The 17,250-nt window shown below is 43.9% G+C and overlaps 1 protein-coding gene across 3 annotated transcripts in view; it reads right to left on the minus strand.

Annotated features, from left to right (window-relative positions):
* Window positions 1–17,250, minus strand: part of DOCK1 (dedicator of cytokinesis 1) — a 534,315-nt gene that overhangs the window by 196,544 nt on the left and 320,521 nt on the right. For all 3 annotated transcript variants that reach the window (XM_082423165.1, XM_082423166.1, XM_082423167.1), the window contains exons 28-29: window positions 10,987–11,088; window positions 3,891–3,985 (exon numbers count right to left, since the gene is read on the minus strand). In XM_082423165.1, the coding sequence (XP_082279291.1) occupies window positions 3,891–3,985; window positions 10,987–11,088 (197 nt within the window). The remainder of the gene's footprint in view (window positions 1–3,890; window positions 3,986–10,986; window positions 11,089–17,250) is intronic.

The following is a 17,250-nucleotide window of genomic DNA, read 5'->3' on the forward strand; positions in this document are numbered from 1 at the left end:
CAGGCTCAGTAGTTGTGGCGCACGGGCTTAGTTGCTCCGCGGCATGTGGGATCTTCCCGGACCAGGGATCAAACCCGTGTCCTCTGCGTTGGCAGGCGGATTCTTAACCACTGTGCCACCAGGGAAGTCCCTCACAGCCCCAACTTTGATCAGAGTCTAAAATGCCTCCTTCATGGCCTACTCTTCTGCTACTCCCTGTGGCTGGGGACCTTGTGCCTGCAAAGTGTGTCAGCTGTGAGAGGAAGGCAGATTGGCTGCAGCTTCTCAGAGTCAGAACCTCTGAAAATAAAAGTTTAGGGAACTCCCTGGTGGTCCAGTGGTTAGGACTCGGCGCTCTCACTGCTAGGGCCTGGGTTCAATCCCTGGTTGGGGAACTAAAATCCCACAAGCTGCGCAGTGTGGCAAAAAAAAAAAAAAAAGGTCTTTACTTGGTATCAACAAACCCACACACACGTACACAGACACATACACACATGTGCATGCACACACAACCACACACATGCACAAACGTCCATATACATGTGCATGCACACATACCACACACACACACACACACACACACACACACACACACACACACACACACAGAGGCATACACAGACACAGCTCCTGCTTGGGACGTTCTGATGGAAGAAACGCTGTCAGCTGGAAGACTTGTCCTCAGAGTACCAGAATTCTTGATGAGACAGCTCCGTACATTTCATGCACAACATAAAAGAAACCACAGGGATTTTACATTCTGAGTGTTTCCTCCTTTATGGAGATGTCTTTTAGGGCTGCAGCCTACGAGCATACTGCCCAAGATAATAGGATGGACTTCTGGCTCCAGACCCTAATTCCATCATCGTCGACACAAGACTTTATCCTCAGAAGTCTCCGGCATCTGCCTTTAAGAGGACACAACAAACTGGGGCTTCTGCCTTGCAGAGCTGCCTTTCCCTACGAACAAACAGCTCTCCTCCCTGTGGCTGAGACGCAAAGGCTTGGGTTGGTGGAGATGCCACGGCACACCTGCATCTCTGTCACGTGGCTGCACCCTGCAGAGTGGCACGTGAGGAGGAATGCAGGGATGAGGCCGGCTCTGGAGTGCAGGGAACGCACAATTCCAGCAAGCACGGGTCAAGCCACATCCTCACCCCGGGAACTACAGAACATCCTGGGAGAAGCTGGACAGGGTCTCCGGAGAAGGAAACTCTGAGGGCTGCGCTCCGTGCTTTGAGTCACAGAGCACGTGGCTTTTGCCCACGTGCAGGTCTGGTGTGACGATCAGATACCTCAGTGTTGGCAGGAGAAGGCAGAGGACGCAGTAGCAGGAAGAGGCTATGATGCAACCGTAAGGGTATAACTGAAAACAGACTCTCCATCGTCATCAAAATAGCATCAAAGTAAAGTGTGGCTGCATCCTCCTCAATGGGGTGACAGTTTACCTCGGTGGGACCCCTGGGACTGGGGTCCCCAAGTCACACAACTTCTGAGGACAGATGGCATCTGACGTTGCAGGAGCAGCCCTCTCCCACCCTTGTCCCCAGGGTGTGGAATGCACAGCCTGGGTGCCAGGACACGGCCACTCTGCAGGGGAGATGCAGCACAGGTGAAGTCCACATGCGGGGTCATGCGTCCACACGCCCGCCTCCCGACCACACCCGGGGCCGCCCGGCTGCCTGACTCAGTGGCCGCCTTTAGTTCTACTCAGTGGAGTAACGGCGTCGTGGTTTCACTACTGACGTGGCAAGTTTATCTGCCGGGTCTAGTTAAATGCAGAGGTCCCGAGTTATTTCACTGCTAGACGGCAAGGACGGGTCTGTCGTTTTCAGCTACAGCATCCAGCAGAGCAAGGAGAGCCCGAGTCTTCCTGTAGATCCAGGACAGCGGGTTTTGTTTGTTGTTTGTTGAAAACAGGCCACTAAAAACATGAACACTGCAGCTCGCTAGATGCATTCTAAATCGTCACTCACAAAAGTTAATCCCGACAGAGAAAAAGGAAGAAACTCCTCGTGCTTTAAGTTCCTCACTTTCTGGGTGAGGATACAGATCCCAAGAGAGAACAGGTGGAAATGCAAGAGGCCAAGGCCAGGACCCCTGCTGTGAGCGCCGGGCCACGTTTACATCTCCAGCTGTGAGATGCCGCTCCCTCCCAAGCCTCTCCACTTAATTCTCAGATGTTGTCCGATGTGAGCAAGGAGGCTTCAGCCACAGCAACGTATGACTTAAGATGGACAACACTTACTTCGGCTCAGCCCTAGCGGAGGCCTGCACAGAACCTGCGGCTTATGGTACCCAGGGCCGAATCCATCCCTGCTGTCCTGGAAAGGAGCGTCACCACAACAGGCAAAGGGAAAGGCCCTTGCTGCTATGAATTTATCCACAGGGTGGACAAACCATTAAGAAGAGGCGAAGACATCAGGGAAAACGTAAATGAAAACCACAACGAGACATCGTACACGTGTACCAGAAGGGCTAAAATGAAAAATGGTGACAACAGCAAATGCTGGCGAGGATGCAGAGAAACTGGGTCTCTCTTACGTGGCTCGTGGGAATGGAGAATGGCAGAGTTTGGCAGTTTCTTCCAAAACTAAACATATGATTAGCATGCAATCCAGCATTTGCATCCCAGGACGGTTGTGCCAGAGAAATGAAGACTTAAGTTCACACAAAAACCTGTACAGGAACGTTCGTAGCAGATATATTTGTAATAGCCCCAAACTGGAAATAGTCTAGACGTCCTTCAACAGTAAAAATGGTTAAACCACCTGTGGTAACATCCATACTAGGGAACACTAACTCAGCAATGAAAAGGAACAAACCACTGATACGGGAACCTAAATGAGTCTCCAGGGAATTAGGCAGAGTGAAAGAAAAAAAGCCAATCATCCCAAAAGGTTACAGCCTGTATGATTCCATTGATATAACATTTTTGAAATGACAAAATTTTAGAAACAGAGAACAAATTAGTGGTTGCCAGGGATTAGGGAAGGGGGAGGGTCACAAATGGGGAACCGGAGGGACCCCTGTGGTGAAGGCAATGTTCAGTGTTTTCACCATGAGGGTGGATTTGAGAACACAAGCATGTGAAAAAAATTGCAAGAAACTAAACATAAACACTAATGAGTACAAGTCAAGCTGGGAAAATCTGAAGAAGATGGGAAAACTGTATCAATGTCAGTTCCCTGGTTGTAGTTTGGTGCTACGGTTTTACAAGGTTTTACAAAATGTTATCATCAAGGAAAACTGGGTAAATTGTACACAAGATCTCCTGTTTTACTTCTTACCATGGCACTGACTATGAACCTACAATTATCTCCATAAAAATTGCAAAAAGAAAGAAGCAGAAAAAAGAAGTCAACAGAAATTCCTTCTAGAAACCACATGTGATTGAGAACCCCATGATCTTTGTTGGCGCTTACAGAAATTATAAAACCCAAGTGCTAGAAAATTAACCAACAGCCCTCACAGGAAGATGATGAACAAGGCACGTGTTTAATATTTAATAAGTATGATGAAAATGCTCATGATTTTTTTAAGCTGAAATATGTGAAATGCAAACACTTTTCAAAAAACTCCCACAGAGCTGAGAATCGCTTTGGGTAACAAACACACATGGTTAAGATCAGATGGCAAACTGATGCCCTTGACAAAGATGAAGGGAAAGGCGGATCACATTCATGTTTGTTTTCTCCAGGGGGCAGAGCCCAAGTTCTCAGCCCCAGAGCCTGTGCTGGCATAAGGAAAGCACCCAATCTCCAGGCCCATTTCTCCAAAGGACCATCTGCATCACAGAAGGGGGCGCACCCTGTACATTGTGGGAGCCCCCATGGTATCCAGGCAACACCTCCATTCCCACCAGACATGAATCAGGCACCTCGTCAAGGAGAGCCTTCCCCCGTACTCACTTATTCTGCATCATGTTCATGATCACCCAGTCGAAAGGGTAGACATTCTTCCCAATGAGGTTCTTAAACATGATGAATGTTTCCATCAGGAAATCCTGAAATAAAAAAGAGAACATTGAAACAACCCACCCAGAAAAAGGTGAAAACCAATGCCCCCTGGAATAATTACAATATAAATGACTTTTTTTTTTCTTTTAACTGAATGAGAACATACGAAAAAGTAATGAAGATGTATTTCACAGGAGGTATGTATTACACTTCTGCCTTTCTGTTTGCCTGAGCACCTCCTGTCCTGGAGAACTTTGTCAAGGACATAGTAAAAGATACTCCTTGGGCATATATATGAGTCACAAAGAGTAAATCCCCAAAGGTTACAAATACATAGTCACACTCTTTCTGCTTAAAGAAACCTTTTTAAACAAACATAACATGCAGGTTGTAACTATGTCTTATATTTACTCTACAGAGATTTTTCATTATGAACAGGGCCCACTGGGTTGAATATGCGGTATTATTATCCTTTCCTTTTTCTTATGTAATTTAACAGCTGAAAGGCTCAAACAGGAACTCCTGACCATCTGCACCTATTCAGCTCCCAGTAAACCATTTGAGCATGCGGTCGCATTGCCAGACTCTTTTATGTGGCATCCTCAAATCCATAAGCTCCTCAGTTATGCCTCTGTTGTCGCCTAGATGGTCCCTGAATTTCACGAGTGGTTCCCTGTTGCCCGACCTTGCTTCCTGGCCAATTAGACCGCTCCTGGCATCGGGAAGGGGTTCCCCTTTCCTAGTGGGTCCACTATGTGCCTGTCAGAATTAAGAGAATTTCTTGAATCTGACAGTTTAGTGCTTATTCTGAGCTAACCTGAACAAAACAAGTGGTTATCCTGAAAAGCACATATCCCGGTAGTCCGGGATGCATGCTCCCTCAAGATCTGGGTGGGAAGGGGACAGGCAACTGAGAATTCATGTAGGAAAATGAGGTCATAGTCAGAGATGGTCAAATAGAGTGGATGTTTCTCATTTATTTAATCTACTGATTCATAATTAGGTACAATGGCTGTGAGGACCAAGGTGGAAAACAGAATTTATGCAGCCAAGAAAGCAATTGCCAGCACAAAGTTCTACCCAAGAACTTCTTTCACAGAGACACCAGTTCCATCTGACAGCAGCAATAAGCCAATGTTCAAAGATGCTTCCTCTGCAACCGTAACAGCAATGCCAGGTTACAGCGAGTCATCTCTGCCTTGGGAGGGGTTTGTCGAGCCTCCTCCCATGAATAAAAACTCAAGGAGAGATCGTGATCACCCTTTTTACAACAGAGGCCTCCAGTGCAGGAGAGGTTAGGATCCCGGGCAGAGTCAAGAGGGAAACGTCAGTTCCACGTCCTCCAAACTCTGCCCACAGGAGCCCTGACCAGCAGGGCTTGTGAGCAGGGGTGTTCTAGGTGCCCCCTGACACAAGGAACAGTTTCTCTCCCCAGTTTAATTACTGAAATTCATACTTCACTCCTTCAGTTTCCCCACTTTGTCAAGAGTTTCACATTTTAATGACCAGGTTGTCTACTTTGCCGGCTGAGTGCCGTGATTTAGTCACATCTCTATTTGCATGAAATTGCTGGCTTTCTCGCTGATCACTCCTCAAAGCCTAATAACTGAGATACAGGGTCTGGTTTTTATTATTCTAGAAGAGAAGCATACTTTCCCAATTCCTTTTTTTTTTTTTTTCCCTCTAGGAAACACAGTCCCATACTTCATTAGTATGGCTCAGCTGTTAAATGTCGGTACTTTGCTGATCAAACAAAATGCTGCAGATTGTCGGATTTGAGGTTTTGCAAGGCTTCCCTGTCGGTCTGCATAATTTACTAGCCAGGGTGGTGGTCCCCACCACTGCATTTGCCTAGAACGGCCGATGAGGCTGAACAGACTATCACCACTGCTATCTCCAAGGCAAAGAGGGGAGCTGGACGATTAACATGAGATATTTTGTGAAAATCTCATCTTTTCATGATCGATCCATCCCTGCTGCATTTGTAGTTTGATTATTCACAAGATGCTCCATATAATAACAGGACAGCTCTATCAAGAGCCATCAGTGTGTTCCACAGGCAAAATCTTCTTCTAAAACCATCTGCTTCTGTCCATCTCTATCCCCACCCACTTGGATAACTGACCATCCTTTTTCACCTGGACTACCAGCGGGGAATCCTAGCCCATCTACCTATGGTCACTCTTGTCTCTCTTGGTCCCCACACTTCACCCAGAGTGACCTTTTCAAATTACAAATCTGATCAGGGCACCAACACTTCCCCCAGTCTCCCACTGAAGCCACGGCCTCAGGGGCTTCCCAGTGTTCCTAGATTAAAGCCAAAGAGTCTTGATTCTCAGAAGTAGGAAGTCACCATTCTCTTAAGTCAAAGAAATAACTGTTTCACACAAGGACCCTCAATATATGCTAAACTTATCAGATGAAAGATTGCTAGAGGATAGGACCTTTGCAGTTTTCTGCAGATGCCGAAGTATTACCCAAAGATTACATGATAATCTTTAAGGGGCATGTATCTTCACAACAGAGAGATCTGGCAGTTACTCCCTCTCAACCAAGTGATCAAACCCAGCATCATCAGTGGTGGTCAGCCTGGCATTCCCAGACTCCCAACAGACACACCAGGGAATGCCTAACACCAACTTCTATTCCGCTTGCCAAAAGGGTGAACGTGAATTTTAGATCAAGCTTCCAGTTTGCAGGACACAGGAATTTGCAGCAACAAATCTGCACACAAGGCAGCAATCAAAAATTCCAGAATGGGTGAAAGTCTGCAAAGCTAATGACTTTATCCCTTCAAAAAAATAAAATGAATAAAAGTGAAATAAAATTTTAAAAAGCAATGCCATGAATGGGAAGGAAAAACAAGGTGATGAACTTATTCTAGAAAAAAGAAGAGATTAATGAGAGATAACCAAATACGACGTGTGAATCTGGACTAGATGCAGATTTGAGAAAGCCGATAATGAAATACAGCAAAGACTGGGGAGAACTGAGGAGAAATCTGAATACAGATGGTATGAAGAGATGATTGTTATGTTCTGGAAGGTCATTAAGGCCACTGACTACCGTCTTCAACCTTGAGAGATATTTGCTGAACCACTAACATGTTTCTCACATACTTATGGGATTTGGCTACATAGAAAGAGGTACATAGAGATACAGGGGAGGCAAACATGGCAAAGTGCTTGCAACTGATGAATTCAGGTGACAGGAATAATGGTTTTCATTGTACTATTCTTTCAGCTTTTCTGTATGTTTGAAATTTTTCAAGATAAATAGAGCAAAGAATTCAAGCAAAATGGAGAGAATCAACGTGAGATCAGTGAACTGTAACACCGTCAACATTCTGATTTTGACATTGCTCTATAGTTTTGCAAGATGCCACTATTGGGATAAACTGGGTAAAGAATACAGGGATGCTCTGTATTATTTCTTCCAGCTGCATGTGACTCTACAATTTTCTCAAAATAAAAAGTTTACTCAAAAAAAATGCTTTAAAAATAATTTTAAAATAATTAAGGGAAAAACGGTAAATAAATGATACAGAAACGGAAACCGAACAAGCAGAAAAACACAAAGCCTCTTAGCGTGACCAATGGGGCCCTGTGCAGTTTGATGCCCCAGCACCTCTCCGGCTGCACCTCACCCCCAGTACCCTTGCTGCTCTACCACCTACAGTGCTCTTTCTTCTATTCCTCGATAGTCCACAATCCTCTCCTTTGCAAAGAAGGCTACCGACCACCCGACTCAGTCCAGTCTGGCTGCTTTACAGGGATCATTCTTCTGGAGCATGGATAACCTGGGTTATTTGAAAGACTCCCTGATGACCTGTGATATTCTCCACTAGACTGGGGACCACGAGAGCAAGACCCGTCTGCACTGCCTGCTGTCACTTCCTCCACCTGTTAACACAAAGTCAGTCTCCAATAAATAGCTATTGAGTGAACTCACTATAAAAGGATTCTGCACCCCCAAACTCATCATCCAGTGGAGACAGTCTTCAGTAAAGCTTCATCTACGAGGAATGGTCACAAGAAGTAAAGAAACAGATGTGCAGAGCAAGGCTCCCCCTCCTACTCATGACGTTCTCTACACAGGCTTGCGGATCACCCTTTGGTGGCCATTTCACATGGAGATCAAGGCTCTTTAAGACCAGGCCTGCCCAACAGCAGCATGTTTCCTAGGCAAGGACAGTCACCTGGCAAATATTCTTGCTTTCAGAATCCCCGTGAGCATCTTCACCACTTTCCATTTGTGAGGAGTCACTCTGGACCACCCCAGCACAGGCTGATGGTTGACTGGGATGGACGAGGTACAAGGGAAGGGGCAGGGGGCGATAGCCGCCAGGTGAGGTCAAGGCAGGTGTCCGGGAGGGGTTCCCAGCAGGGGTTGGGATGGAAGCTGAACGGAGGCAGGAGGGTAACCCAGGAAGAGGACGCTGCGAGCTCAGAGCTCTGCCTGACCAGCTTCCCTACATAACCTACAACTGGACAGGACTGGGAGAGGCCACAGAAAGAGGGGGGAATGCACGGTAGCCTGTGTCTGCCCCTGGGTCCTCCTTGGAGACGAGAGGGACCCCACAGCCTGGTTCTCTCAACCTTCGCTGTCCTGTATCCTGCATTCACTCAACCTGTAACCAATAAGCGTTACTTCCACCTGCACTGTTCTTGGATACGTCATTATTCACTCAGTCACTCCACAAACATTCCTTTATGGCCATTTAGTGGGAAGTTGGGACAAGTGTCAAGAGTACAGGCTTCCCGAAGGTCCAGAGTACTCCTCGTCACCTCTGATCTTACTACGGACACTGAGTAAGTTCTCCACCTGTGGTCCGGCTTCAGTAACTTGGACACAAGACAGCTAGCAGCCCCTTCTGCAGGCCAGCATCTCCACTGCAGAAGAACTTAAAGACCCCTCATGGCTCACCACCCTAAAGGGACTGTCTCTATTATGAGAGAGTTTTGAGCCAAACATGCCCACCCTTTTCCTCTCTTGGATTAGTCTTTCCGTTTCATGCTGTGGTCCATCCTTTCACTGTCTTGGGGTCCAAAGGGTCATTTGAGAGACTGTAAAAGTACCAGTTCTGAGGCCTGTGACTTTGGTGTTGATAATAACTGAGATTTTGTATGGGAATGACTCATCCAACCAAAAAAGAGCTAAATTTGAAAACCTGAAGTAGCACTTCTTACAAGGAAGTAGTCTTGAGAAAATGGTCTAGGCTATTCGTACACTGCATTACTAATAAACTTCCAATTATTTAACACAAAATGATCTTTCATTTTTGTGAGCATTTGTCCAAGTAGAAAAATAGTCAAATACTCTCTATGTATAGTTAATAGATAGGAACACATTTTACAAAGGTTCTGACAGATTAACAACAATTTAAAAAGGTTTACAATCCTTGCAGTATGAATTCATGATATCCAAACCACAAATGCCATTTTATAATGGAAATCAAATTGTCTGCAAATAATTGATGTTCTGAACTACTGTGTCTAAGGAACCAAAATCCCTTGGGAAATCAGGACCACAACATGCAACAAGTATCTGATGATCTACTCTGTGCAAGGAGAGAGGGTACACACTTGGAATTCAGCAAATTACAGTCATTTTTTAAACACTATTTTGTATAATCGCTTTTCACAATACGTTGAAGCTTCCCTATCCACAGCAGCACTGAATAATTCAGATTAAATATTTTTAACAGTTTGCATGAATCGTATGATTTTGATCATGTGACTATTCTGATAAAGGGCAAATAATTAAATGGAGTCCTAAGTTTTCAGCACAGGTAATGCTTCTCATTCTGAAAGGTTTATTATCCAGCCTGAAGTGTTGTCTAGGAAATTGTTCATAAAGGTTCAGCTACAACTATCCTTCCCCTGATCAAACATGAGGCATGAAATGTTTCACATGGCAAATCTGATTCCACTATGCCATGACTGCTGAAGAATCACAGGATATAATCACATGTGCTATATGTTACACGCATGAGTATAGTCCTACATTAAACTGCTCGTTAATATTTTTAAAGAAGACTAAACACAGACACACACAAACACATACACACACATTCTTGCTCCTTGACTTTTATTTAAGGAAAATTGCTATGATTTTAAGGTATAAATCCATTTTTGTATCTTTAGAAATTTAAATACATATATTTATTATTATTTATTATAATATTAAATATTATATATATATAAAATTTAAATATACATATGCACGCACACACACATATAGCAGCAACAGTTAATAAGGTAGTTTTTTTAATTAGAATTAATCCTTTGGAAAAAAGCCTTAAATGCATTGTCTCTATCCCTTAATAAGACTGATGTAAAGTGCAACCAACCTTGTTCTGGAAATGCTAGTAGAACTTGCTGTAGTCTATAGGAATCTAGGGGCCCCAGAAATGGAGTCTGTGTTCCCAGACAGGAGAGCCGAGGTAGACATCTACTCAGAAACTCTGCAGACACATTGGCTGCGGCTTCGCAGAAGACATCTGCTGTATGGCCCTGCGATGTCAGCTTGTTAGGGACAGAGCTCCTAAGTTCCCCTCTGTACGTCTCCTAATCAAGTTGTATCATAGTCTCACTGAGGATGACTAGAGAATTATTTCGAGAAATGCTAATGAGCTTCCGTGACTAGAGCTAATTAATAACAGAGCACAATTTAAGGCTGAAAATGCTCCCTGGCTTCTGCTATTGAAAGCCAATCAATAAATGAACAGCAGTTAATGACAGACTCTCCATGGGTAACATCTCCAAATTTTCCGTGACCACAAAGCATGGGAGAGAAAAGAAAAAAGCAAAGGGATTTTTCTCGGCTGACACCCTGAGTCACTCCCCAGGTCAGCACGAGGAGAGAGTCTGTATCATGACCCTTATCTTCTTACAGACACGCCTTTAAGTTAGACCATCCCTGGTGGCTTCTGAAATCAAGTGGAGGCAAGTCCAAAATCGTATTGAAAATGGAAATACTTACAGCAGCGTTTTGCCTAAAATGCTGGCCTCAAAACACAGTTATAGAAAGTCAAAGTTACACTCACCACCACGTCGGTCCTCATTTTCCCAAAAGTCTTGATCAAATGGGCATAATGATAATCTTCCATTTGTCGTAAAATAGCTGTCATACAGGCCACGAAGTTTCCCTGTAGACAAATCAAAAGATACAATTAGATGAGGAGACAACAACACTCATGGGAGAAACTGATGTAAACTAAGAGTCTGGGATCAAAGCCCATCAGGGAGAAGCCATGTGCCAGGCTGGCCAGCTAAGTGACCGGTCACTCCAGCCTCACCATCTTTTCTTTTGCTACATTTCCTTCTAACTACATTAAATGTTTCCTGATACATGACTGTCCAGTCTGGAAAAAACAAGCTTGAAATATTCTCGCATTAAATATGTGCAATGAAAGACAGGCTCGAAACCGCCACCACTGCGTTGTGTTCCCTGGAAAGTTGCTGCCCCTGTTATCAGGCCAAGCGTGTGTGCAGCCCCTGCTCCCGGGCTGTGGCAAAGAGAGGACTTTTATTTCTCAAAATCTGCCTCTGTCCCCCTTGGCCAATTTGGAGGCAACAGCCACCGACTCCACAGTGAGTTATGGCTCACTTCTCCTCCACCAGAAGCATGTGAGGAGGAAAGCAGCCTCATCAGAATGTGAAGTGGGAGAGACGGGAATTTCTCATACCAGACAGAGCTGGCAGGAAAGGAAAAGAAGGGGAAAAAAGAAACCACCAAACAAAATCAAGACATGGAGAAACTGAGGGGCCAGAGCACCTAGCAACAGAAGTGCCCAGCATGCAAGTGGCTGTGCGTGTGGACGCGTTTGCGTGTGCAGGTCTGTGCACCTGTGTGTGTGTGTGTGTGTGTGCAGACACACTAAGGGGGATTTGGTCTAGCGGGGGAGCAGGGGGTGAAGCAGTCCCACTGCCATTAACTGCAACGTATCACTTCTGGGGTTCACGGCTAACAATTCCCTAAAAGACTTCTTTGCTTTTAAATATTTTCCCCTAAAGTAACGATATTTCAAGAAACAGAGGACATATATTTTCTCCCATTAAACCAGCACAAGTCTGGTAAAATTATAGGATGAGATATACTTTGAGACATGTCCTTAATTTTGCCTTATTAAATGAGCTCACAAATTGCATTCTTTTACTAACTGTTTTACTAGCAATGTATTTGAATGCCTAAATATCCCTTGTACTCATTTCAAATGCATGCTCTACAGTGAAATGTTAAAGTCCAAAATTTTTTCGGATCCATTTTATATCTATAATATACATATATGCTTCCAAATGGGTCCTCAGAGGATGCATTACGTAAGTTGAACAAATAAAATAATGATAATAAGGTATCTTCCATTTGCCCAGAAATGTAAACTATTTATGAATGATGATAATTGCTGAAATTTAGATTTCAAGTTGGTGTTCAGGGAAAGAGCTAAATAATGCTTGTTTTCCTTTGGAGGAATGATTCGTAAAATGGTAAAATGTCTATTTATGAGTATACACTTTTGAAATATGTAAATATTTGGCATCCCGCTGAGCTCAAGAGAAGCCACCTTTGTATCTTCTTTACTCCTCATGAGATGCCACCTTTGGGATAACAGTCTTCATAATTTTACACGTTGACCAATTGCAATATGTCAGGCGCTGTGCTGAGGCCATTAGAACCATGGCCTCATTCAATCACACCACAGATTCTCATCTCGTCCCATTTTATAGGCAGTAAAACTGAGGCTGAGTGGTGTTCCCCTCTCGATGAGAATATGGAAAACCGGCTGTGAACCCAGCACACCAGCTACAAGGTGGGTGCTTAGCAGCTGAGCTAATTTTCCTCTTATCCAGATAGGCATTTTAATTCTTTTTCTGAGAAATCTGAGGTCACTGACAATGGCCAACATGAAGTAGAGACTTCATGCACTTCTGTGGTCATCAGAGTAAGCTGGGAAGAGGATGAGGAAATGGAAAGGCGGCCATAGACAGTGTCCCAATTTCTACCCTGACCGAGGTGGCTGTGACCTGGACTCCAGCGTCCTAGACAGGGAGCTTTTCTAGAGCAAGAAAAGGCCTACATCAGTCAAGGTTCACCTAACAGGGGCTCAGATTAATTCTCTGCAGGTCAAAAGGGTTAAAGAATAGGGACTTACAAATTAGAATCATTGAAATCACAAAGCTAGCTATGTATAATTCAAAGCAATAGACATATGTACTGCACTTAAGATATCAAGTTGAAAGTGGAAGAAAAGAAGACCCCAGAGCAGTCCTGAAAATGCAAAGGACATGCACACTGAGTAACATTAATGGAAAAAAAACTAGAGCATCAGGAGTCTGGCCAGATACTTGAACAGGTGACGTGGACATACTCAATTTAGGGAGCAGAGTGCCATGTAATGCTGAAAATTCATGCAAGGCAAAGGCTAGGAGAACTGACACGATGCATAAAATGAAAAACTGAAGAGAACGTAGCAATTTCCATAAAGCAAGTCCTGGGAATACTTAAATGGCCGGTCGGGAAGCCTTCTCTTTGGATGAGAACATCACAGAAAGGGCAACCAAATGGCCTCTTATTTAACTGTAATGGGGACTAATTGGAGTAGCCCACAGAAAGGGTCAGAGGCAGGTCATTGCCATGAGTTAGAGGTCAAAAGGCCAGCAGGTGCAAATGTGCTCTTTACTTAACTTAAGGAAATGTTCCAGAAGCAATTTGTACTGTTCAGTCTTTCTTAGAGGAAGCAAATCTTGCTATGTCAGCCTTTTTCTAAGCTGAAGTTTTAGATCCCACCAGGAAAGAGGTAATATGCCTGTCAAATTTCACAGAAAGGCTCCCCCTTTCCTTTGGAAAGGAGTCCCATCCATGGGGGCCAGTATCTTTAGAGAAGAAGCATAGCGGACGCTCTGCAGCATGACTGCCCACGTGAACTCAGCGGAACCCTCTAGAGCAGAGTGGTGGGTTTTTACGGGTAGATTAAATGCAGGTATTTATGGAAGCTGTATTTGAAACCAATCATACACTAGAAACAGAAATGGGGGAGAGCTGTGAAAAGAAACTTATTCTGCAGGCTCAGAATAAAATCACTATTCTATGCTTTGTCGTTGATTTATTGGAAATGCAATTTAGAAGTCCTAGGAAGCTTTCATGTCAGACAGTGGGTGGGTTGGCAGGTAGGCTGATGGTGATTGTGCAGAATTCTTCCTGGAACCTGAGCCTGGGGACGGGGTTCCAGCCCCAGTGGCTGAGTAAAAATGAGTAAATAAATAAAAATAAGACATCTTCCTTATGACTTCAAAGCGATGCAAAATAGGGACAGAGAAATCAGGAGGCAGTGGCAGAAATTTTAAAAATCAGGTCATGGAGAGAAAGCCTCATAAACAAAAAATGTGAACTTCATTAGTAATCAGAGATGAAAACGGTATATCATGATTTGCCTGCCGAAATAGCAGAGGAGTATTTAAGTGACGATAATGTCAGCAAGGGCGCGGGGATGAAGCACTCTTAGACGCCACTGGTGGGACCATAAATTGCTATAACCTTTTTAAAAAGTGATTTGGCAATAGGTTTGCAAAGTCTTGGGGAAGAAAATACTCATCTCCTCAGGGTAATTCTACTTCTAACAAGCCGCCCAAGGAAGTAATTCAGAATTAGAAATTTTATGCCCAAAGATGTCCATTGCATCACTGAAAACATCTCAATGTTCAACAGCTAGGAACTGTATAAGTAATATGAGACTTTGTAAGATGGCAAGATAAAATACAGGATGCCCAGTTCAATCTGAATCTCAGATAAATAAGTATGTCCCAAATTTTGCATTGGAAATTTCACATCAGACATTCATATACTAATAAAACGATCTGTCGTTTACCTGAAGTTGATTTTTATTTGCTAAATCATGTAACCATACCATAGTTTTCTGATGAAATATTATGCAACCATCAAATACTAATCATGAAAACATGAACTATTTTACTAACATAAGAAAATGCTCAACGATGAAAATCAGACATAATTATGGTATATACTTTTCAGCAAAACAAAGAATATAAATGTAGCATAGGAAAAAAATAAAAAAGAAGAAACAATTAGAAGAAAAGACACCAGACAGTCGTGGGATGGGAGGAGGAGCCCAGATTATTTTTATAATGGAAAATATATTAGTATTTTATTTTTTATATAAATTTTTATTGATTGATTGATTTTTGGCTGCGTAGGTTCTTTGTTGCTGCACGCGGGCTTTCTCTTGTTGCAGGGAACGGGCTCCTGGCGCGCGCTTCAGTAGTTGTGACATGCAGGCTCAGTAGTTGTGGCTCGTGGGCTCTAGAGCACAGGCTCAGTAGTTGTGGTGCACAGGCTTAGTTGCTCCACGGCATGTGGAATCTTCCTGGACCGGGGCTCGAACCTGTGTCCCCTGCATTGGCAGGTGGATTCTTAACCGCTGTGCCGCCAGGGAAGTCCTTATATTAGTATTTTAAAAGGTAGTCGTGAGAGAAACAGATGAGATCTCCTCTTTCTCCCCCTGCCCGTGAGTCCCCAATTCCTACTCCCTTATCCTCAAAAATCTCTTTCATGGGGCTCCCCCGTCCACAAGGACTAGGTCACTGCTGCTCAAGCCCTGGACTGAACTTGCCTCTGAGCTCTCCCTCGTAGAACTACCCTCAATGCCCCAGTTTTAAATCTGTCTGGCACCCCAGTGCTCTAGGCAGGAGGACAGGTAGGAAGGAGGACAGGTAGGACGGAGGACAGGTAGAATGGAGCACTGATGGCGGAGCAGGGGACACTGAGTGGCAGGCTAGTGAACGCACAAAGTCCCTACAGGATATAGAGACAAAAGGTTTTAAAAAAAGAACAGATTTTGGAGAACGGGAACTTAGGATAAGTTCTTTTCAATGGTATCTTTGTCATCTTTGGCTAGTCTAAGGTCCAAGACTGAGTACATGAATTAGAAGGAAAAATCCCAAGGATATGAACTCACAGTCCTGAGTTGTGAAGGGGTGCTTCCTTTACGTAATAACATCAGGACAGAGTTATGTGGCTTGAACAATAAAGTATGAAACTGCTCTTGGTAATTCCATCAACCAGTCCAGAATGTTTCATATGACCGCGGAGCTCACATTGTGCATGGGGCACTCGGCACAGGCAGAAAATTTAACTCTCTTCCAAGTGTTCTAAACGCCAAGGGAATTGGGGGCAGCTCCAAACCACAGAAGCTATTGGAGATGCGGAGAGAGCCCCAGGAGCATGGAGTCTGGAGGATGGGCACCAGGCCTGAATCAGAGGAGAATCTATTATTCTCGGGGATTACATTGAATCGGGGATTACATTTCTTGGTGGCCAGTGATGACATGTTAAAAATTTTAAACGTGTTTTCATGAAGGCAAGTTCTTTGAAGAGGAATTCTCATTGATATGTTTCATTTCAAATATATCAATGAAAACAAACCTACTTCATCACCATTAAAAAATTAAAGAAAAAGTAATCCTCCAGTGATACTGCTAAATGACACTGGGCAGGAATTGTAGTAAAGACAGGAAGATGGATGGCTTGGTGGACTCTGGATGACTTTCGCATTGGGGAGCATTCCAGCCGGAGAGTCAATACTGTACAGCAACATCATGAGGACGAGGATTTGGGAAAGGGAATGTAATTGAGAGCTGGGTGCTCTGTTTCAAAGGCGGGGGTGACGTGAAATAAATCCCCGTACGGGTAAGTTCTTGGACAGAGGAGGAGAAAGCCCTCGAGAACGCAAAGGCTTTCTGTTTTCAAGAGGGAAAGCCAGTGGTGAAACACTTAAAGGTTCTACTGTTACAAGGAAATTTAAGAGAGAAAAAGGGGGAGTCCGAAAAGATAACACAAAGAATATCCCCAAATGTCATTAACTGGCCCAAAGCGTCCTCCAAAGTCTCTGTAGAGTTGATGTTTGTGAAAATATAAGCAGGGGGCTTCCACGTAACAAATTTAAAACAATGAAAACACAAACTCATCTGTCTCCTCACATTAAACTGACAATAAAAAATGTTTCTAAAACTCGCAAACCAGATAGCTAGTGGGAAGCAGCCGCATAGCACAGGAAGATCGGCTCAGTGCTTTGTGACCACCTAGAGGGGTAAGATAGGGAGGGTGGGAGGGAGATACAAGATGAAGGGGATATGGGAACATATGTATATGTATAGCTGATTCACTTTGTTATACAGCAGAAACTAACACACCATTGTAAAGCAATTATACTCCAATAAAGATGTTTAAAAAAAACAACTCACAAACCCACAACGACCAAGAGAATAAGAAGAGACACAACTACAGACAAGAGAAT

The sequence above is a fragment of the Balaenoptera physalus genome (genome assembly GCF_965194825.1).
Source record: "Balaenoptera physalus genome assembly, chromosome: 14".
Lineage (NCBI taxonomy): Eukaryota > Metazoa > Chordata > Mammalia > Artiodactyla > Balaenopteridae > Balaenoptera > Balaenoptera physalus.